Source organism: Odocoileus virginianus, unplaced genomic scaffold (assembly GCF_023699985.2).
Source record: "Odocoileus virginianus isolate 20LAN1187 ecotype Illinois unplaced genomic scaffold, Ovbor_1.2 Unplaced_Scaffold_3, whole genome shotgun sequence".
NCBI lineage: Eukaryota > Metazoa > Chordata > Mammalia > Artiodactyla > Cervidae > Odocoileus > Odocoileus virginianus.
Window position 1 is genome coordinate 1,168,731 of NW_027224265.1, and position 22,434 is coordinate 1,191,164.

Below are 22,434 nucleotides of genomic sequence, written 5' to 3' on the forward strand. Positions count from 1 at the left end.
TTGATTTGGACCAGACACACATGAAGGATTCAGTAGCCGCATGTGGCTGTGGCTCCATATTGGATGCATAGCTCTCAGGGCACAGGAGCTGCTCAAATGTACATTGTTCAGGCTGCTTTGAAACAGAGACCATGCCTCATGGCCCTTGTTAATGTTTCACTGTGCATTTTGGTTAAACTCCCTTGGTATGGAGAAACTGAATGGACTGTGCTTTAATAAGTGCCACAAAAGAAGTAAGACCTGTGATTTAGGAGTTGGTGATTCTCATTCTTTTAGTACATTTGCATTTCCTTCTAACGTATTAACTATTTCACTGCCCCCACTCTGCCCCCACCCCCCCAACACAAAATCCAAGGAATTGAGAAGTTTTATTAGGTGCATAGTACATCATGAGAAATGCCTGGCTGGAAGAAGCACAAACTGGAATCAAGATTGCTGGGAGAAATATCAATAACCTCAGATAGACAATTGACACCACCCTTACGGTAGAAAGTGAAGAAGAACTAAAAAGCCTCTTGATGAAAGTGAAAGAGGAGAGTGAAAAAGTTGGCTGAAAGCTCAACATTCAGAAAACTAAGATCATGGCATCTTGTCCCTTCACTTCATGGCAAATAGATGGGGAAACAGTGGAAGCAGTGTCAGACTATATTATTTTGGGCTCCAAAATCACTGCAGATGGTGATTGCAGCCATGAAATTAAAAGACGCTTACTCCTTGAAGGAAAGTTATGACCAACCTAGACAGCATGTTAAAAAGCAGAGACATTACTTTGCTAACAAAGGTCTGTCTGGTCAAGGCTATGGTTTTTCCAGTGGTCATGTATGGATGTGAGAGTTGGACTGTGAAGAAAGCTGAGTGCAGAAGAATTGATGCTTTTGAACTGTGGTGTTGGAGAAGACTCTTGAGAGTCCCTTGGACTGCAAGGAGATCCAACCAGTCCATCCTAAAGGAGATCAGTCCTGGGTGTTCACTGAAAGGACTGATGTTGAAGCTGAAACTCCAATACTTTGACCACCTCATGTGAAGAGTTGACTCATTGGAAAAGACCCTGATGCTGGGAGGATTGGGGGCAGGAGGAGAAGGGGGTGACAGAGGATGAGATGGCTGGATGGCATCACCGACTCAATGGACATGGGTTTGGGTGGACTCTGGGAGTTGGTGATGGACAGGGAGGCCTGGCGTGCTGTGGTTCATGGGGTCGCAAAGAGTCGGACAAGACTGAGCAACTGAACTGAACTGAACTGATTAGATGCTTTGGCTTCCCTAACCCTGGTGGCTCAGAGGTTAAAGCGTCTGCCTGCAATGCGGGAGACCCAGGTTCTCAATCCCTGGGTCGGGAAGATCCCCTGGAGAAGGAAATGGCAACCCACTCCAGTATTCTTGCCTGGAGAATCCCATGGATGGAGGAGCCTGGTGGGCTACAGTCCATGGGGTCGCAAAGAGTCGGACACAACTGAGCAACTTAACTTGGCTTCCCTTGTGGCTCAGACATTAAATAGTCTGCCTGCAGTGCAGGAGACTGGGGTTCAGTCCCTGGGTTGGGAAGATCTCCTGAAGAAGGGAATGCCTACCCACTCCACTCCGGCAGGCTACAGCCCATGGGGTCACAGAGTCAGTTATGACTGAGCAACTAAGCGCACACACACACACTAGGTGCTTTGCTACTTGAGGATTAGTGAGAAAGTAATAAAATTTCAGAAAAAGTTAGTGGTACAGTTTAGTTTGAATGATGAAAATTTTATTTTCTTTCCACTTTTTAGGGAAATACTAGTTGCTTACAAAGAGTTTACAAAGTGAACAACATTTTAAATGAGCAGGATAAATATTGAACGGTTAGGAGAATTGGACTCTAGTCTCTACTCTGGTTATTAATCCATTCTGGGGCAAAAACTTAAGTTAGCTCTATTTCACTACTTACATAACTATACAAATCACTTCATTAAAAAGAACAGTTTAGATGATATAACCATTGAAAAATAATTATTAGATACACAACTTTTCTGCTCAAGAACTACAACTCTTTGTTCATAATGTTATTTCTTTGGGAAAGTTGCATTCAACTAAGATGATTTTGTTATATAGATTCTTTCTCTCCAGTATTCCACAGCATCTTTTTGAAGGACTGTAACTTGCCCAAATATTAGAAATACAGTGAAGATATGAAGAAGAAAGAAACTGATACATGGAGACTGCATTTAATCAAAAGTTGTAGAACTGCAGTGAACATGAAGGGTGGATTGACTGGACAACCAGACCCCATTTCGAATCCAGTGCTGCCCTCCTAGCTTTCTTTCTGTTATTGAAGAGTAGTTATTAGTTGTTCACTGTATTCAAGGTATACTGTATTCAAGGTGCTTCTGTTTACAGCTGAAGTTTGTAGCTTACAATTTGTTAAATAGAAAAATGTCTTACTAAGTAGGTATAGATAGTTTTAACATTTCATATCCTTAAAAGGAACTTTGTTATTGTTTAGTCAGTAAGTTGTGTCTGACTCTTTTGAGACCCCATGGACTGTAGCCCACCAGGCTCCTCTGTTCATGGCATTTCCCAGGCAAGAATATTGGAGTGGGTTGCCATTTCCTTTTCCAGGGGATCTTCCCTACTCAGGGATCAAACCTCGTCTCCTGCATTGGCAGGTGGATTCTTTATCACTGAGCCACCAGGAAAGCCCTAAAAGGAGCTTTAAAAGATATTTATATCTTAGAATCAGCAAGTTTAAACATGGAGGGTTCCTTCTTTAAAAAGCTATTTTTGCTCCCTAATATGTTGAATTTCTTTTCTTTGAGGAGGCCTTTTCAAATTACTCTAGCCAGAAATATGTCTGCTCTTCTGAGCCTTAACATCATGTTCAGAAAGGACCGTGAACGTGGGAGCCCAGGTGCATATCTGAGCTTCAGCACCCAGCTGGTTCCATGACTGTGACAAGTCACGCTGACCTTCCTTAGCCTCAGTTTCCCCACATGTAAGATTGAAGCTGAGTTGACTTATTTTACACAGCTGTTGTGAGGGTTAAATCAGATACGGAATGTCTTAGCACAGTGTATGGTAGGTGCTCATTGAATGTTTGTTGAGTGAATAACTACTTGATTCTGTGATGCTGTTAGTGCTGTGTTGCCTCTGAAGACTTTTGATCGACTGTAGAACTTACGTGGTGTAGGTGTGTAAGGTTTTAGTCATTTGGTTGATCCTGTAAAGTGGAGAGCAGAAACAGGAAAAAGGAAGTCGTGATGAAAACAAAGGAGAGCGGGTGAGTTGAGAGTCCCAGCCTTTGCCCTGCGACCTGCTGTATATCACATACTTTTCAGGAGGTAAGAACACTAAATGGAGTAACAGGGACTGGTACGAGACCCTGTCTGTTCGAGGCGTGGTGAGTAGAACATTTTCAATGACAAAAGTCAATTTATAAAACGTAAAAAAAAAAAAAACCAACTTTTGTTCTGATAGTATTCTTCCTTTTAAAATATCTTTTTCAGAAATTTGAGATGAAAAGAAACATCTTCTACTTAGTTATTTTGAATTACCCCTTGGCCAGTAATACCCAAGGGAGATGGTTTATTGCCTCTCCTGTGAAACTGAGAGGGCCCTGTTTGACGAAGGGACTCCAGGGAACAGTTTTTGTCCAATTTCTGTGTAAATCTGTCAGTTCTCTTGATAACCTCCTGGTGGAATTTTCTCCTGACTGGGAGGTGGTCATGCCTTCAAGGTGGATTGGCAGCACTGACCTTGATCAGATTTTGGGTGACTGTAAGTTCCCAGAGAAAGAGGCAGACGGGGGTGTTTCCAAAGGATTCAGTCGACAGTTTTTGTTGCATATTCACTGACTGCCAGAGCTGGAAAGAGTTCACTTCGCGTACCCATTTCACAAGTGAAGAGACTGGGCCCCTGAGCAGTGCCCAGTGGGTCAGGAGCAGAGCCAGGTAAAACCCAGGTCCCTGACTCACCTTCAGCTGCTCTGTGCTGTTCTCTTGTCAAAGAATGACCTCCCCATAACCTTTTTCGTTTCTTTTCTTTAGATTGCTTAGAAATTACAAAATTTGAAACTCTTAAATTTGAAGTTACAAAAGTAAAACAAACTGTTGTAAAAAATATTCAAAAGGCAGAGACACATAGAAAAAAACTTAATTCCTTATTAGTCACTTAAGAAGTGACTAATAGCACTTAATTTATAAGTGACTTCTTATAATAAGTGACTAAAAGCACACAACTCTGCTTTTGTAAGTAAGATACCTTATGAACATCACTTTAGCTCAACACATATTTATTCAACTTGTTAATTGTTGCATAATTTCTCATTTTGGATGACTATGGTTTATTCATATCTGAGGTTATTGATATTTCTCCCGGCTATCTTGATTCCAGCTTGTGCTTCTTCCACCCCAGCGTTTCTCATGATGTAGTCTGCATATAAGTTAAATAAGCAGGGTGACAATATACAGCCTTGACGTACTCCTTTTCCTATTTCGAACCAGTCTGTTGTTCCATGTCCAGTTCTAACTGTTGCTTCCTGACCTGCATACAGGTTTCTCAAGAGGCAGGGTCAGGTGGTCTGGTATTCCCATATCTTTCAGAATTTTCCACAGTTGATTGTGATCCACGCAGTCGAAGGCTTTAGCATAGTTAATAAAGCAGAAGTAGATGTTTTTCTGGAACTTTCTTGCTTTTTCGATGATCCAGCGGATATTGGCAATTTGATCTCTGGTTCCTCTGCCTTTTCTAAAACCAGCTTGAACATCTGGAAGTTCTCGGTTCACATATTGCTGAAGCCTGGCTTGGAGAATTTTGAGCATTACTTTACTAGCATGTGAGATGAGTGCAACTGTGTGGTAGTTTGAGCATTCTTTTGGCATTGCCTTTCTTTGGGATTGGAATGAAAACTGACCTTTTCCAGTCCTGTGGCCACTGCTGAGTTTTCCAAATTTGCTGGCATATTGAGTGCAGCACTTTCACAGCATCATCTTTCAGGATTTGAAATAGCTCAACTGGAATTCCATCACCTCCACTAGCTTTGTTCGTAGTGATGCTTTCTAAGGCCCACTTGACTTCACATTCCAGGATGTCTGACTCTAGGTGAGTGATCACACCATTGTGATTATCTGGGTCATGAAGATCTTTTTTGTATAGTTCTTCTGTGTATTCTTGCCACCTCTTCTTAATATCTTCTGCTTCTGTTAGGTCCATACCATTTCTGTCCTTTATTGAGCCCATTTTTGCATGAAATGTTCCCTTGGTATCTCTAATTTTCTTGAAGAGATCTCTAGTCTTTCCTATTCTGTTGTTTTCCTCTATTTCTTTGCATTGATCGCTGAGGAAGGCTTTCTTATCTCTCCTGGCTATTCTTTGGGAACTCTGCATTCAAATGGGAATATCTTTCCTTTTCTCCTTTGCTTTTCGCTTCTCTTCATTTCACAGCTATTTGTAAGGCCTCCTCAGACAACCATTTTGCCTTTTTGTATTTCTTTTCCATGGGGATGGTCTTGATCCCTGTCTCCTGTACAATGTCACGAACCTCTGTCCGTAGTTCATCAGGCTCTCTGTCTATCAGATCTAGTCCCTTAAATCTATTTCTTATGGCAGAGAGTGAAGAGGAACTAAAAAGCCTCTTGAAAGTGAAAGAGGAGAGTGAAAAATTTGGCTTAAAACTCAACATTCAGAAAACTAAGATCATGGCATCTGGTCCCATCACCTCATGGGAAATAGATGGGGAGACAGTGGAAACAGTGTCAGACTTTTTTTTTTTGGGGCTCCAAAATCACTGCAGATGGTGATTGCAGCCATGAAATTAAAAAACGCTTACTCCTTGGAAGAAAAGTTATGACCAACCTAGATAGCGTATTAAAAAGCAGAGACATTACGTTGCCAACAAAGGTCCGTCTAGTCAAGGCTATGGTTTTTCCAGTGGTCATGTATGGATGTGAGAGTTGGACTGTGAAGAAAGCTGAGTGCCAAAAAATTGATGCTTTTGAACTGTGGTGTTGGAGAAGATTCTTGAGAGCTCCCTGGACTGCAAGGAGATCCAACCAGTCCCTCCTAAAGGAGATCAGTCCTGGGTGTTCATTGGAAGGACTCATGCTGAAGCTGAAACTCCAACGCTTTGGCCACCTCATGCGAAGAGTTGACTCATTGGAAAAGACCGTGATGCTGGGAGGAATTGGGGGCAGGAGGAGAAGGGGACGACAGAGGATGAGATGGCTGGATGGCATCACCGACTTGATGAGCATGAGTTTGAGTAAACTCCAGGTGTTTGTGATGGACTGGGAGGCCTGGTGTGCTGCGATTCATGGGGTCGCAAAGAGTCGGACACAACTGAGCAACTGAACTGAACTGAACTGAACTGATGGTTTATTCAATTTTTCTTCAGTTGGTGGTCCCCGAAGCTGGGGGATTTTATTTTGCCACTCTCAGTGCAGCAGTAAACATCTTTGGCTATACAGCTGGTGCTTTTCATGTCTGTAAAATACATCCTGCAGAGTCCGAAAAGATTGTCACTCTTGCACAGCTCACGTTTATCATCCTAAATGCTACGTGTGTTTTTATTCTTTCCATCTACCTTTTACTTATCTTTTATTACACTTTGTCACGTTCTCTCTTTTACTTTCTTTGGTCCATGGTCACATTTCTGCTCCGTTTTCTACCCACCTCAGCATCAAAATGGACATTCTTTGCTTATCCATTTTTTTTTAGTGGTTCTTTCCCCACTGAATACTTGGAGAGCTGCTATAATTCAAAATTCTATATTAACAAACAGAAATTAGAGTACCCCCGCTTTGAGTTTTACCTAGCCAGTTTAGAATTTTTTTGTTCTCATCTATTTATTACGTTTCTTCTTATTGTATGTGTCATAATTAACCTTTTACGCTCAAACTATAAATTGAGTCCTATTAGCTTTATGTGTTATCCACAATGTGGATACATTGTGCCACTTCTGCCCTCTTTATTGTCCTTCACATCTTGAGTTCTGTCTCCAGTTAGAGCACAACCTCCAAGATTTCCTCAGGTCGAGTTCATTGGTTAAGCAGTATCTTACTTTTTCATGTTCAAGAAAAGGGTCTTTGTCTTTCCTGACAGGTGAGGAACAGCTGGGTTAGGCTTTTTCTCTTCAGTGAAAGTGAAGTAGCTCAGTCGTGCCCAGCTCTTTGCGACCCCGTGGACTGTAGCCTCCCAGGCTCCTCCGTCCATGGGATTTCCCAGGCAAGAGTACTGGAGTGGGGTGCCGTTTCCTTCTCCAGGAGATCTTCTCAGCCCAGGGACTGAACCCCGGCCTCCCGCACTGCAGACAGGCGCTTTACCCTCTGAGCCACCAGGGAAGTCCCTCGGTAGTCACAGTTTAACTGTGCTCTTGTTTCCAGTTCTGCAGTCAAGAAATGTGATGCTCATCTGATCCTTTCTCTTCTGTAAATCCTCTGTTCACCTTGTTTAAGTGACTTTATTTGTGGTCACTGGTGTCCGACTCTGGCCCCTTGGATTGTACCCCACCAGGTTCCTCTGTCCATGGAGTTTTCCAGGCAAGATACTGGAGTGGGTTGCCACTTCCTACTCCAGGGGCTCTTCCTGACCCAGGGATGGAGCCCTTGTCTCCTGCGTCTCCTGCATTGGCAGGTAGATTCTTTACCACTGAGTCACGTGGGCGGCCTGAGCGGTTTCCTCCTCAGTCTCTAACTGCTGATTCTGAGAAGCCTGAAGGGTACAGGATGGATAAAGCAAGTGTGTGAGTGTTAGCTGCGCAGTTCTGTCCAGCTGTCTGTGACCCCATGGACTGTAGCCCACCAGGCGCCTCTGTCCGTGGGATTCTCCAGGCAAGAGTACTGGAGTGGGTTGCCGTTTCCTTCTCCAGGGGCTCTTCCTGACCCAGGGATGGAACCCAGGCCTCCTGCACTGCAGGCAGACGCTTTGCCATCTGAGCCACCAGGGGAGCCCATAGATAAAGCAAAGTGGAGTTTATTGCTTACTGCAATGAGAGAGACCAGTGACTGACTGTTTTTTAGAGGAGGGAGGACAAAGATGCGGGGTTTGTGAGGTTTGTTAGCGTCTGATTTAAGGCAGCCTGTTCAGAGCAAGGACATAGAATTAGACCAGGTTTTTGGTAAAACAATTTAAGACTGGTGGGCTGAGTAAGGGATATTGACTCTAATAAGGGTTAGTTGAGCCATCTATTGTTTAAATAAGTGGGTTTTTGGAAAGTTCCTAAAACAATAAAATTGTTTATAGCTTCATCTTCCTCGGTAAGAGTTTCTTGAAATAGTAAAGTTATGTTTACATAACTTAATAAGATGTATGCTTGCAGATGATTTCCCTTCTCAGTTAAAGTATTTCACAAGCCTAGGCATGTGTCATCTTTATTCCTCTTTAATACTGTGAGCCCTCTCCATCTAGAGAATTATCCCTTCTTTCACCTCATGGAGGTTTTCTTTTGTTTAGTCCCCTCCCACTTTCCCTTCCAGTTTATTTCTTCTCTGTTACTCATCTAGGAGAGCCTGTTTTCTGCATGTTCTGTCTTCTGATTATGTCTTTTATGTCTCTGTTATTTTCACTTTTGCTTATCTGATCTTTCTGAATGTTCTCAGTAGTGATCACGCTCTTTCCCATTGTGTCTGTTGAAATCTTAATTTCAGAAGTCAAGCTGTTTGATTTCAGAAAGCCTTTTTTTGGTGTGTTCTAATAGTATCTTCTTTAAAATCCCCATTACCTTTTCTCCTTTATTATTTTTCGTTTGTTTTTAATAGACACTGTTCTAGTTTTTCATCTTGGGTTCCCCCACTCAAGTGGCTGAGCCTTGTTACTTGCTATAATTTGAGTTTGTTTTGCAGTGGATGCCTCATTCTCAGACAGGCTGAGGGCTCCTGAACTGTGGTAAATCAAATACTGGAAGGTAAAAGTGTACGTTCGTGTGTGTGTGAATAGATGAGTATAAGCCGTGAAACTGAGACTCATCAACCGTGGTATCTGGAGGAGCTGCTAGATGCTCTAGTGGTTACCTCACCAGCACAGGGACCCTGGGGGTCTGCTGGAGTCACTAGAATGAGAAGCCCCTCCCAGGACCAGTCACTGTGTCTTCCGAGATAGAAGCAACTGAGATTTCTGGCAAGGTCATTTTAGGGAGCTTTAAGATCTGCGGTTACCTAGGTCGATCCTTTGGCTCTAACACAGATTTTGAGAAACGCTCCCTAGGAGATTTGAGAGAATTCTGGTCTCACACCCCTTTTCTCACTTTCTCGGTACAGTGTGAGAGCAATTTGGAGCACGGTTTTAGAGCCAGACGGCCTAGGTTTCAATCCTGACTCTGCCATTTACTATCTGTGTGCTCTTGGGGAAGTTTACTTTACTTATGGGTTCTAATTGTCTTGTCTCTAAAATGAGGAAGATGATAACACCTATGTCCTTGAGTTGATATGAGGATTAAATGAGTCTCCTCTTTATGGGAAGATGTGGTGTTCTTAGATCAGTGTCAAGTGCTTGGCAGATGGGAAGTGTTAGCTGTAGTATCACCTCCAACTCACAGGGTTGCTGTCAGCACTGAATTAGTTAGTATGTGTAAAGTACTAGTATGTACCAGTAAAAGTTAGTGTTAGCAGTTTTTTTGTGTGATTTTGGCTTATGTGACTTTGAATTATTATGACAGAACAAAATATTAACAAAGCCTCACTTTATCATTTTTTGATAAGTTTAAAAATCTTTTGTTTATTTTCGTTTTTTTGGCTGTACTGGGCCTTTATGGCTTTGTGTGGGTGTTCTCTGGCTGAGGGGAGCGGAGGCTGCTCTCCGTTGCTCAGGAGCCTCACGCTCTTGCGGAGCTCCAGCCCTTGCTGCGGGGCTGCAGGAGTGCGCGCGGGCGCTCACTGGTTGGGGCCCTTGGGCACGCGGGCTGTCAGTGGGTGCGGCACGCGGGCTCGGCCGCTCTGCTGCATATGGCATCCTCCCGGACCGGGGATCGAACCCGTGTCCCCTGCACTGGCGGGCAGACCCCCATCCACTGTGCCACCGTGGATAAAGGGAAGTCCCCGCTTCATCTTTTAAATTGGAAATTTCCCCCAAATTGAAGAAATTTTGTCAAAAAGTCATATAATCTTAAAGTTAGAAGGCCGAGTGAATTGTAAATAGTATAAACTCTTAACGTCTTCACTCATAGATGCAGTTAACATGTTACAACATAGGCTTTATCATTATCTTTTCTCTCTTACTGAACCATTTGTAAGTTGAAAACCTGACTTCTTACCTCTGAATGTGTTAGTGCCAATTATCTATAAACAGGGACCCTCTTCAGCACAATCTTGGCACAGCTGTCAATATCAGGAAATGAGATATAGTCTAGCTGTTTAATCCAAAGCCTCATTCAAATTCTGTCAGTTGTCCCGACATTGTCCCCTCTAGAACAAAACAATCCAAATCAGATTATTTGTGGTATTTTGTTAACGTGTTGTTCAACTCTCCGTCAGTCTGGGATGGTTACTCAGTACTTCCGTGACTTTATTTCTGAAGAGACTACACCAGGTGTTCTGTACAATGCCCCTCAAATTGGGCTTGTCTCATGTTTCCTCAGTAGTAAATTCAGCTTAAATATCTTTGGCAGGAAAAACACTGAAGTGGTGCTATCTTTGTTGCATCCTATTTTAGGGGGTACTTGATGTCAATTTGTCCCACTACTGGTGAAATTAAATTTGTTTGTTTGATTAAGGTAAAGACTGCTAGATTTTTTTCACTGTAAAGTTTCTTCTTTATTCTTTGTAATAAGTATTTTGTGGGGGGATATTCTGAGACCTTGTAAAATGTTCCATTCCTCCTCTGGCTTTTCACCCACTAATTTTAGTATTGCTGATGCCTCTCAGTTGAATCAGTCATAACCATGATGGTCATTTTCTAATTCTGTCATTTTTTCGACCTTTACAAGTTGGCATTTTGTTATAAAGAAGTGTTTTGTCTTCTGTTTATTCATTATTTGTTTCTGTTTCACATGAACTCAGGGATTCCTCTCTGATATTTTCACTTACAGTGGTGTTCAAATTGTCCCTCATTTGATTGGTAAGAGTTCCCTTCAAACTGACACTTCTGTTCTTTTGGAAGGGCCCCATCATTCTTTGAGCATGCCATTCCTTTCTATAACAAAAAATCATTTCGGGTCTTTTACTTCCCTGTGCAAGCCTTGACTTGGTCTGTTTTCTGAGGAGTAGAGAATGGTATTTAGAGCTGAAGTTCCAGGCGCGACACTGGTCATTGCCTTCCAGGTGTCACTGCTCCCATGCCCGCTCAGTGGGAAGGTCTAGAGAACTGGGGTGCATATGCACACACACGCACACATTAATCTGAAAATACTAAACTATGTATTTACACCACAAGACTCATTCTTGTTTTCTCCTTTGTGTAACTCCTTTTTCTAGCAAGAAATCTGGCTCCTGTTTTTCACAATATGCTGCTAAGTCGCTTCAGTCGTGTCCGACTCTGTGCGACCCCATAGACGGCAGCCCACCAGGCTCCCCCGTCCCTGGGATTCTCCAGGCAGGAGCACTGGAGTGGGTTGCCATTGCCTTCTCTAATCCCAGAGGGCACAGTTGTGAGCAAATCATGGTGGTGGCTTGAAGCCACTAAGCTTGGAGGTGTTTGTGACACAGTGATAGACAGAAGCACTAGATGAAAGTCTGAGAAAAGTCCATCAATGTGAACAAGCTTTTATATATGAAAATTATACATAGTACCTTGAAAAATACACATGTTATGTTATTTAATGATTAGATGTAGGTTTAAGAAAATCTTTTTTTCTTACAAATTTCTTCACCTAGGGTGAAGGCAACTTAGTCAGAAGCCTTCCTGTGGTGGTAACAGTGCTCGACCCGAGAAGCAGTTATCACTGGTGCCTAAGGAAGGTCCCCTCCATGCCCCTGCTTCACTTTATCCTAACGGGCCTGAGCTGAAAAAACTTAATGTTATTTCTGCTTTTTCAGAGAACCTGAAATCTATTCTGTCAAAAATATTGAATGAAAATATAGTGACTTTTTACAGGCCTGAGATTAAAGAATGTTTTGAATGCTTCATTTCCCCTTTGTGAGAGAGTAAGCTGTTTGTCTAGAATGTAATAGTTACCATTCTGTGCAGCTGGTAAAAACTTGCCTTTCTTGTTGGTAATGTCATGTTAAGCTGCAAAGGTGTTGTTACTCACTTGAAGAATCCTTTGTTCTGGTTGAAAGTCTTACTGATGGTATTTCCAAATAAACTTGTCCTGCCTGGGAGTCTTTTTCTGTGATCATAAGCCTCTTGTGGCTTTGTTCTTTCCAGAATATTGTTAAAATGTCAGTAATGAAAGTAATCTATCGCTATTTGCTGAAATTCAAGTGGCATATAATTTACCGTCCAGAAATATGTCACAGGCATTTATTTACTGTCACTTGAAAGGTAAGTTAATCAATTCTAACAATTAATTGAAGTTTTCTGAATGGAGTTATAAAAGGCCAGAAGCTTCCTTTACTTCTTTATTTTCTTCTTAACTGCCTCATATTGATAGTTTTTGTTTTCCTGAAGATAGGAAACACAATTCTTGTCAGATTTATTTTATTACATAAAGAAAACTATGTATCTTTACATTTTATACATTAAAGTTATATATCAAGCCCCTATTTTTTTTTGTATCATATAAATTTCAAATATAAAATACTTATACCAAATTCAGAGCCTATTAAGTCTTTTGGAATTATATTAACACCAAAACAAATGTATATTTTTGAGATTAAAAGTGATCTAAGTAGCACTGAGGTTGGCAGGATGCCTGAATCCATTGTCTTTCTTCACGCTCATGTCTGATGGGTCAAGAGAAATGGAGATCTTCACTGAGAAACAGGAAGAGACGTTTTCATAGGCCACCATATTTCTAATACTACATCTTCCCCTTCCTTGTTTGCTGGCCCTTAGTATTTATTCAGTAACCTTTTAGGGAGTTCCTACTGTGTGTGGATTATTGGACTGGCATGCAGAGGAAGAGGTGTGTAATTCTCAGTACCTGCCTTCAGAATTTCTACGTGTTGGCGGCAAAGTTAAGAGAAGAATCAAATGACTTTAGTGAAGGCAGAATAGCAGAAGTCTCAGGGATGGACAAAAACAAGGCACTTGGTAGGTCCAGTGCGGCTGAGGTCATAGTGAGGTTGAGGGGATGAAGGCAGGCCTTATGGAGAAAGTGGTATTGTGCTGAGTTCTGAAGGCTAAGTGGAGTTCTGAAGAGGACAGAGAGGAGAGAAAGTGTTCCACAAAAAGGGAACTCTACAGACAAGCCAAGATGTGGGGAGACCTCATGAAATTTCCTTTTCTGTTATTTGTGTTGGCACTCAACTCATTCTCTCGAAAGTCTCGTTAGTTGATGTTCCTTATCAATGACAATATTTTAATTTATTCATTATTCAGAAAATCCTTGGGCATGTTGCCAAGTGCTTTGGTTGTCATTGTACCTTATTTTGTGGCATCTCTGTTGATTTTGTCATTTTGGCAGAGATTCTTCTAGAAATTTTCAGAAAGAACTGGCAGGGTGCTAAATACAATCACATTTATGAGTTTCCTTTGCTAAATACTGAAGGAAGTAAAGTTAAAAAAATAAGTTTATATTAAACTTCAGATGAAATGAACTGTCTCCCTTGGAAGATATGTCTCCAGCGGTTCAAGTACTGGGGGCACATGACCTTCAGACTCGTATATGATGACCTAGAATAGTTAGGTTTGCCTGCTCAGAGGGCTCAGAAAAAATTAAGAAGATTAAAAAGTCTTGAAGTCACTGTTTTGGCAGATGGGACCATGAATTGTTGGTGTAAACGTGGTCAGCATGCTGACAACTCACCATCATAGTGTCCTCTCCTCTACATTTCTGTACTTAATACCTCATGGCATGCGAACCAAATCTACAAAACAATTATAGCTGTGAGCAAAAAAAAAAAAAAAGATAATGACTAGTTTCTACTAGGTATATTTTTCTTAAAAAAATATTTTTTATACAAGTAAGACATGTGCATAATTATCAGACATATGTACAAAAAAAAATTCTGATGAAAACCAAGTCCTTCCCTGTCCCACTTTCTGGAAGTTTCTTATTGCTCCATAATCCTCTGGCTTCTTTGTGGTTCTGATAAGCCAGTCACCTGTTTCCTCCATAGAGGTGTTCCAGGTGTGTCTGACTTTCCTCTGGCATTCTTATTAGTGTACTTTTTCTGTCTTATCAATGTTAATCACTTGCTGGCATGTAGTAGGTCCTCAATAAATGTTTGGTTGAATGAGGTCATATTCCTTTCGTAATATCCTTGATGATACTTACTTGTCCTTTTTTAGTAATAAATCCTGAACTGGCCTGTTCTTTGCCCAGGGTATTTCTGGTTTGTCCTTTGGCTCTCGTCAGTTTTCTAGCAGTTCTTAATTTCTTTATTCAAGAATGATTTTTTTGGAACTTGAAGACTTTCAATTTGAACTGCAACGTATAGCCCACAGGCAATCTCTGTGAAGAACCCGTATGTGAAGAATGAAATTATCCATAAGTGTAAAAGCAGAAGGCATTGCAGTGGAATACAAATGACGGGGAGGGGAACTGGAGGGGGTCAGTTGGTGCAGGATGGGCAGATATGTAAGCTGGTGGTGTCACCTCACCCCAGGAACTAATGTACTGCTGGCATCCAGGTTTTCTGAGTCTTGTCGTATTTCAGTATGATAGATGAGAAGTTAAAAATTTTTCATGTACATGTTTGCTTGAAGAAGTGACAGAAATATAGTATTTCTGAGGTCCACCTGGCTCTTTTCCGGGTGCATGTGCAGACACACCTGCAGTGTGCAGAAAGCTGTAGAGGGAATCATGAAACATCACGCTTTTCCTTTGGTTAGCTCTGGATTCATTGTTAGCACCACATGCTTTCCTTGTGGTTTCTCTGTAGAGGATAACGTATGCTAAAGGATAATATTTGTAAAGTATTTTTAGCACCAGATTCTGTATAAATGCAAAATTGTCACAGAGGATTGACAGACTTACATTCTGGTTTTTGGGAATGATAGTTTTGGAAACAGTGATTCCTGCGTGAAATTTTTGCAATCTCCATATACTTACCAAACTTCTAAGCTGGTCTTCCAAGCTTGTCTTTGTGTATTTTCTTCATTAGTAGGGCATTTTCTCTTTTTATGCTTTTTGAATAGCATAAAAAGGCTGTATGTGAAAGGATATGTGTGAAAAAGCTAACATTTCTTGTAGAAATAGAAGTAGAAAATGTTTTTATGTAAAGGCAGCCTTAATTTATATGTATAAAAGATGTGCCGCATTTCAGTGCTGTAATTTTAAGCATCAATTTTTCTTCTTTTGTTCACAAAGCACTTCTTTACCTGCTTGGGATAGAAGAATTAGGTGGACTTCTGTGGTTCTACCTGTTCCTGTCTGTGCCTGGATAGAAGAACAGACCCAGAGCAGAGATTAGTTCAAGGTGGAGCACTGGCTTGAATGGCAGCCTTCTGAAACTATTTTGAATAGGAAAGATGCATGTGCATTTTCCATAGACTCTTGGAAAATAAGCTGATCTCAGTTAACCAGAGATTGTTTAAAAAAATTCCTGAGGCAAAAGACAAGTGTAAAAACAATTGAAAGTGAATACTGTAGCCCAGCACCAGGGCAGGAGAAGCATGTTAAGAAGGTTGTGATGGACTCCAGGTTTAGTGGCTGTGATGCGAGGATGAGAAGATCCAAATTACTGGCAGGTGATGTCTACAGAGCCTGTGGTGGAGCAAATCAGTTGCTTACCAAGAGGTTAACAGTAGCCAGTCAGCATGTATAATATAGCAACTGTAAAATAGCTAAAGTTAAGCCTGTGTTAGTTTCCTCTTGCTTCATAACAAATTACCACTAATTAGTGGTTTAAACATAGGCCTATTGGTTTTCTTACCATTCTGAAGGTCTGAAGTCCAGGATGGCATGAATGGGTTCTCTGCTCAGGCTCACAAGACTGAATCAAGGTGCTGGTCTCTTACCTGAAGGATCTGGGGAAGAAATGACTGAATTCAGAGTTTTTCAGGGTGTTAGCAAAATCCGGTTCTTGTGGTTGTAGCCTCAGGTTCCTATTTCCTTCCTGGCTGTCAGCTGGGGCTTACTCTCAGCTTCTTGAGGCTGTTTAACATGGCCCCCTCCAGCTTTCAAGTGGCAAGGACCTATGGACTTGTTCCCATGCTTTAAGCAGCTCTGACTTCCCTTCTGCCTTCCTCTTTTGCTGTAGAATGTGCTTTGCTTATAAGGGCCCAAGTGATTAGGTCCAACATAATCCAATAATCTTCCCATTTTAATGTAAAAATTATGACACATAACACAGTAAGAAGGTTTATACTTGGTCATACTTACTGGTTCCAGGGATTAGAGCAGGACTTTTATTTTGCAGGGAAGGAGAGCACATTTTATAACTTCTACCTGCCACAGAGCCTAAGTTGAATTTTGTTAAGACCTACATGAAAAAATAAAATTTCCTTGATGATATAAAATAAAATCATATAGGTTTCACTTTGTAAATATCATATCATTACCTCCCAAGTTATCTATTCTGTCAATTCAATTTAATTCCCGTCAGATTCTTAACAGAATTTTTTATTAAATTGGCAAGTTGGTTGTAAACTTCCTGTAGTAGAGGAAAATGTCTAAAAATTGGCAGAGACAAATTTGAAAGAGAATGATAGAAATCAACAAACTATATTAAACTAAAGTTAGTAAAATCTTGAAGGATTGGTCTAGGAGTAATCCATGGCATAGAATGAGGATTCGTTTAGTAGATGATAAATTTGCTTCAGTCAAAAGGGAAATGATGGCCTTTTAGGTAAATAGTGGTGTAGTTGTCTATCCATTTGGAAACAAAATTAGACCCTCATCCCAAGCACAGAAATAGTTTCCAAATGGAGTGAAGAAATAAATAAACTAAGTAAAATTGTACAGGTATTAGAAGTATTTAAGGGAATTTGCTTATAAACTTCAATTTAGAGAATAACTAACCGAAGTGCTAGGAAGCATTGGAAAAGACCACAATGCTGCGAAAGATTGAAGGCAGGAGAAGAAGGGGATGACAGAGGATGAGATGGCATCACTGACTTGATGGACATGAGTTTGAGCAAGCTCCGGGAGTTGGTGATGGTCAGGGAAGCCTGGTGTGCTGCAGTCCATGGGGTCACGAAGAGTCAGACGACTGAGCAGCTGAACTGAACTGAACTGATTAGTGTCTGGAAAATGCAAATTAAAATAATTAGTCCTTTCCTCTTTCTTGCTCAGTCAGATTGGAAAAATTTTGCTCAGTCCAAATGTTGGCAAGGGCATTGAGACATGTACTCTCCTCGCATGAATTGTAATGGTCTTTTTGGCAGTGCCCATTGTAATTTTGAGTAGGCCTATCTTTCGAAAGAGTAATTTCCCTAGCAGATTTTTACTGTAGTTAAAGACATAGGTACATGAGCACCAATGGCGTTGTTATTATAGCAGAAAATGTCTAACAACCTAAAGATCCTTCATAGCAAGGGTTTTTGTTTATAAATTATCTAATGGATTTTGAACAAAAGACCAATTAAGTTTAACCAAAGTAATTTATGGGATTTGTAAGAAGCACTGTCTTCTTCCAGTGTGTGATTTTATCACCTCTTATCACCCATTTTATATTTAATCAAAAACATTTCCCTTATATTACAATCTATTTTCTCAAAACATTGCAGTGTTCTCATCTTACATGAGTATGTGTGAAATGGTAATTCTCTGAAGAAAGCCCTGCCTCATAATGTGTAACATCTTAGGAATTTCTTGTACCTGTCAGTGATGGGAAAAAAGGAATAAAAAAATCTATCTGCAGGTATACCATCAAAGTAGGTTCTTTTCGAGATTAGTGTGTATATGGAGTAATGTTTGCTGATTAAATGGTTATGTGTGAATAATATTTAATATATTAGATGATAATCTTTAAAGATTATGTAGTGGGAAGGGGAGAGATTTGATGTTTTAGATAGGTAATAAGCATTTACCAGACAAGGGAAATATTTTCCCTATGTCTGTGTTTATATGAAAAAGATAAAGTCTAATATCTAGACAAAGACATTTTCAGAACATTAACTTTGGTGGTTTTAACTATAGGATTGTTAGATAAGGATTGAAAACGAAAGCCTTGGTGACAGTGGCCAAGATGGGAGAGTAGGAGGACCCTGAGCTTACTTCTTCCATGGGCACATCAAAATTACAGCTATTTACAGAGCAGTTATCTATGGGAATGACCTGAAGAGTTTCAAAAAAGATTTTCCAGAAGTGAAGTGTAAAGAAGGAACCACAATGAGATGGATAGGAGAGACAGAGCTTCAGTATAATTAACACCCAAAACCCCTCGGAAGGTGACCCACAAACAGGAGGATAACCACCATTGCCAAATTTTTCCCTAAAGATCAAGGGGTGCAGCCCCCACTTTGAGCTCCCCAGCCCAAAGTTTTGCATTGGGAAGACAAGCCTCCAGAATATCTGGTTTTGAAGACAGGAGAGCTAAAGGGCTGTAGGAAACAAAGACTCCACTCTTAAAGGGTGAATGCAAAACCCCATATGCTTTGAATCCCAGCACAAAGGCAGTAATTTGAAAAAAAACCTGAAGGAATCACACTCCCTCATTTCAAACTATACTACAGAGCTACAGGAATCAAAGCAATATGGTACTGGCACAAAACAGACATGTGAATCAATGAACCAGAATAGAAAACCTAGAAATGAACCTGCGCCATGAGCAATTAATCTATGACAAAGGAGGCAAGGAAATACAAAATGGGGGAAAGACAGCCTCGTCAATAATCTTTGGTAAACTGGACAGCTACATGAAACAGAATCAAATTGGACTACTTTCTCACAGCGTATACAAAAATAAACTCAAAATGGGTTAAAGATGAAAATGTAAGACCTGAAACCATAAAGCTTTTAAAAAGAAAGCGTAGACAATATGCCCTTCAACATTGGTCTGAGAAATATTTTTTGGAAATATTTTCGCAGGTAAGGGAAACAAAAGCAAAAAAATAAACAAATGGGACTGTATCAAACTAAAACACTTTTCACAGAAAGGAAATTATTAATATCAACAGAATAAAAAGACAGCTTACTGAATGAGAGAAGGTTATTTGCAACCAATATATCCAATAAGGGTTAATTTCCAAGGTGCACGGGAAACTCATACAACTTGATGTCAAAAAAACAAACATCCCAATTTAAAAATAGGCAGAACTCCTGAATAGATATTTTACCAAAGAAGACATGCTAATGGCTAACAGACACGTGAAGAGATGCTCTATATTACTAGCTCTCTATCACTAAGGATCGGGGAAATGCAAATCAAAACCACAATGAGATACCACCTTACACTTGTCAGAATGGCTGTCACCAAAAAGGCAACAAATAACAAGTGTTTATGAGACTGTGGAGAAAAGGGAACCCTTGTACATTGCTGGTGGGAATGTAAATTGATGCAGCCACTATGGACGATAGTATGAGGGTTTCTAAAAAAATTAAATATAGAACTGCCATATGATCCATCAGTTTCACTTCTGGGTGTTTACATGAAGAAATCAAGAACACTGATTTGAAAAGTTATACGGACTCCAGTGTTCATTGCAACATTATTTACAATAGCCGTGATGTAGAAGCAACCTAAATGTTAATCGATACATGAATGGATAAAGATGTGTTGTGCATCTATACACAATAGAATACTAGTCGGCCATTAAAAAAAAGAAGCTTTGCTATTTGTGACAATATAGTTGGATCTAGAGGGTATTGTGCTAAAAGCAGTGAGTCAGACAGGGAAAGACAAATGCCTGTAGAATCTAAAACCAGAATAAACTAAGACAAAATGAAGATAGACTTGTAGTACAGAGAACAAATGGATGGTTGCCAGAAGGAAGGGGGTGAAATTGGTGAAGGAATTAAGAGATACAGACCTCAAGTTATGTAATAAATAATCACAGTATATTAATGTATATACATATGTATATGTAATTTAGAAAGATAGTACCAACAATCCTACATGCAGGACAGCAAAAGGAGACACAGATGTAAAGAACAAACTTTTGGACTCAGTGGGAGAAGGTGAGGGTGGGATGATTTGAGAGAATAGCATTGAAACATGTACATTACCATATGTAAAATAGATGACCAGTGCAAGTTTGATGCATGAAGCAGGGCACCCAAAGCTGGTACTCTGGGACCACCAGAGGGATGGGGTGGAGAGAGGTGGGAGGGGGCTTCAGGATGGGAGACACATGTGTACCTGTGGCCGATTCATGTCGATGTGGCAAAATAATCACAATGATGTAATTTTCCTCCAGTTAACTAATCACAGAGATGTAATATACAGTACAAGGAATATGGTCAATAATGTTGTTGTAATTGTGTGTGGGAATAGATGGTTACTAAACTTATCATGGTGATCATTTTATAATGTATGCAAATGTCAAATCATATAGTGTACTGGAAACTAATATTGTATGCCAACTATATTTCAATTAAAAAATAAGACATAAAACCTTATTAAGGAAAATGAGATAAAAATCATAAAAAGCTTTGGCTCTGTGTGTGTGAAAGTCGCTCAGTTGTGTCTGACTCTTTGTGACCCCATGGACTGTATAGTCCATGGAATTCTCCAGGCCAGAATACTGGAGTGGGTAGCCTTTCCCTTCTCCAGGGGATCTTCCCAACCCAGGGATCAAACCCAGGTCTCCCGCATTGCAGGCGAATTCTTTACCAGCTGAGCCACAAGGGAAACCCAATTAAAAGTTGCTATTTTAACTTTATATATCTTCTGCATTAGTTGTGGGAGTAATAATCCTGGTGAAAATTGCTTTTTAAAGTGAGAGAAGTATGGGATTTTAACCAAAGTAAATTTATTTTGATGAATTTATTAGATGCACTTCATATAGGCTATTATCTTTATTAAAATAATAATTTTGTCTTGATATTTTACTGTCTCATAAGAAAAGCATCTCATTAATTTATAATATATAACAATTTAAAATTGTTTTTCAGAAGTATTTATTTAATACTTAAATCTCTTTGTAATTGAGGCAAAACTTAAAGAGGGAACTGTGGGCTAGTAAAATTGTTTCCATGTGAGCAAAGCTAATAAAAGATGAGAACTGTGGCTGTGTCCCACTGAGAAAGACAAGACACCTTATTAAAAAAAAAGACACAACCTGTGAATTATTTTTGCAGAAGTCAACGAAAGGTTCCATTGTCCTTGAACACGTATTTCGTCACATAAACCTTGTGGAGGTAGATTATTTTGGACTGCGTTACTGTGACAGAAACCATCAGACGGTGAGTACAGTGACTTCATATTAAATTTTCTGGTTGTAAATTTCATCGTATCTCTGGCTTTTCTTGTAACTGAAAAACTTAAACATGTTTTCCATTGCTAATTTCTTTGCATTTTTTCCTCTTCTGCCAGAAGTCTATAGAGTTGTAGGATTCATAGTTTGTATGTGTAGATTTCTTTATAGGTGGCTTACATGGTTTCTGTTTTTTACAGTTATAGGGAGTACTTTTCTTTTGTGTTGTTAGGAGGACTGAATTAACCATTCAATGTGTTAGGAGCCAAATGACTAATGTCTTGAAGTGATGGGTATTATTGCTTTTTAAAATTTTAAAAAAATTTTTAATTGGAGGATAATTGCCTTACAATGCTGTGTTGGTTTCTGCTGGACAACACGAGTCAGCTATAAATATACACAAATCTTCTCCCTCTTGAGCCTCCCTTCTACCCCTCCCCCCCAAAATCTCACTCCTCTAGGTTGTCACAGAACATCAGGCTAACTCCTTATGGTTATTATTGCTTTATAGGAAAGTAAATGGTTAAAGAGTATTTAAAAGAAATACAGTGTAAAAAGGTGCCTATCTAAGTTTTGTAAGTTGGACAAGCAATTATAAGATAAACTAAGTAGAGGTTTTCATTCATAAACTTGATAAAATAAGAGTAATAAAGGCAATCAAGCTTTTGGTGTTGGATATCATTTGTTCAGGAGGATTTAACTCAAGATCTTCCTGACTGGTTGAATGGTAGAGAGTTATTAACAAAGTTAGCAAATTGGTTAGTATAGATTCTATTTGGTTATAAGGTTGAAAATCTCTCTTGGATGATGAAAGAGAAAAGGTTTTGGAGGTGAGGGTTTTGAGATATGAAAGTATATTCATTAATATGACTTTCAGTTTAAAAGTCTAAGACAGATCTTAACCTGAGCTAGGAAGTCTTATTATGCTTATAATGCTTATATGCTCACCTTAAAAATACCATATTTGACCTTTCTTTTTTTATATGCCTGTTGAAATAGATTTTCTCTTCTTTCTTCCTCAGTTCTCCTAGCCTCCATTGAGTCATCTGGGTCTGGGGTCTGTTCATTGTGGTTCACTGTTTATCTGAGTAGGGTTTCTTTGTTCTGTTCCCAAGATCATGGTAGGATGAGAAG

General features: G+C 40.0%; 1 protein-coding gene across 1 annotated transcript in view; it reads left to right on the forward strand.

Annotated features, from left to right (window-relative positions):
* Window positions 1–22,434, forward strand: part of EPB41L4A (erythrocyte membrane protein band 4.1 like 4A) — a 265,318-nt gene that overhangs the window by 85,158 nt on the left and 157,726 nt on the right. The window contains 1 exon segment of the mRNA XM_070462355.1: window positions 21,185–21,289. Coding sequence (XP_070318456.1) covers window positions 21,185–21,289 — 105 coding nt within the window.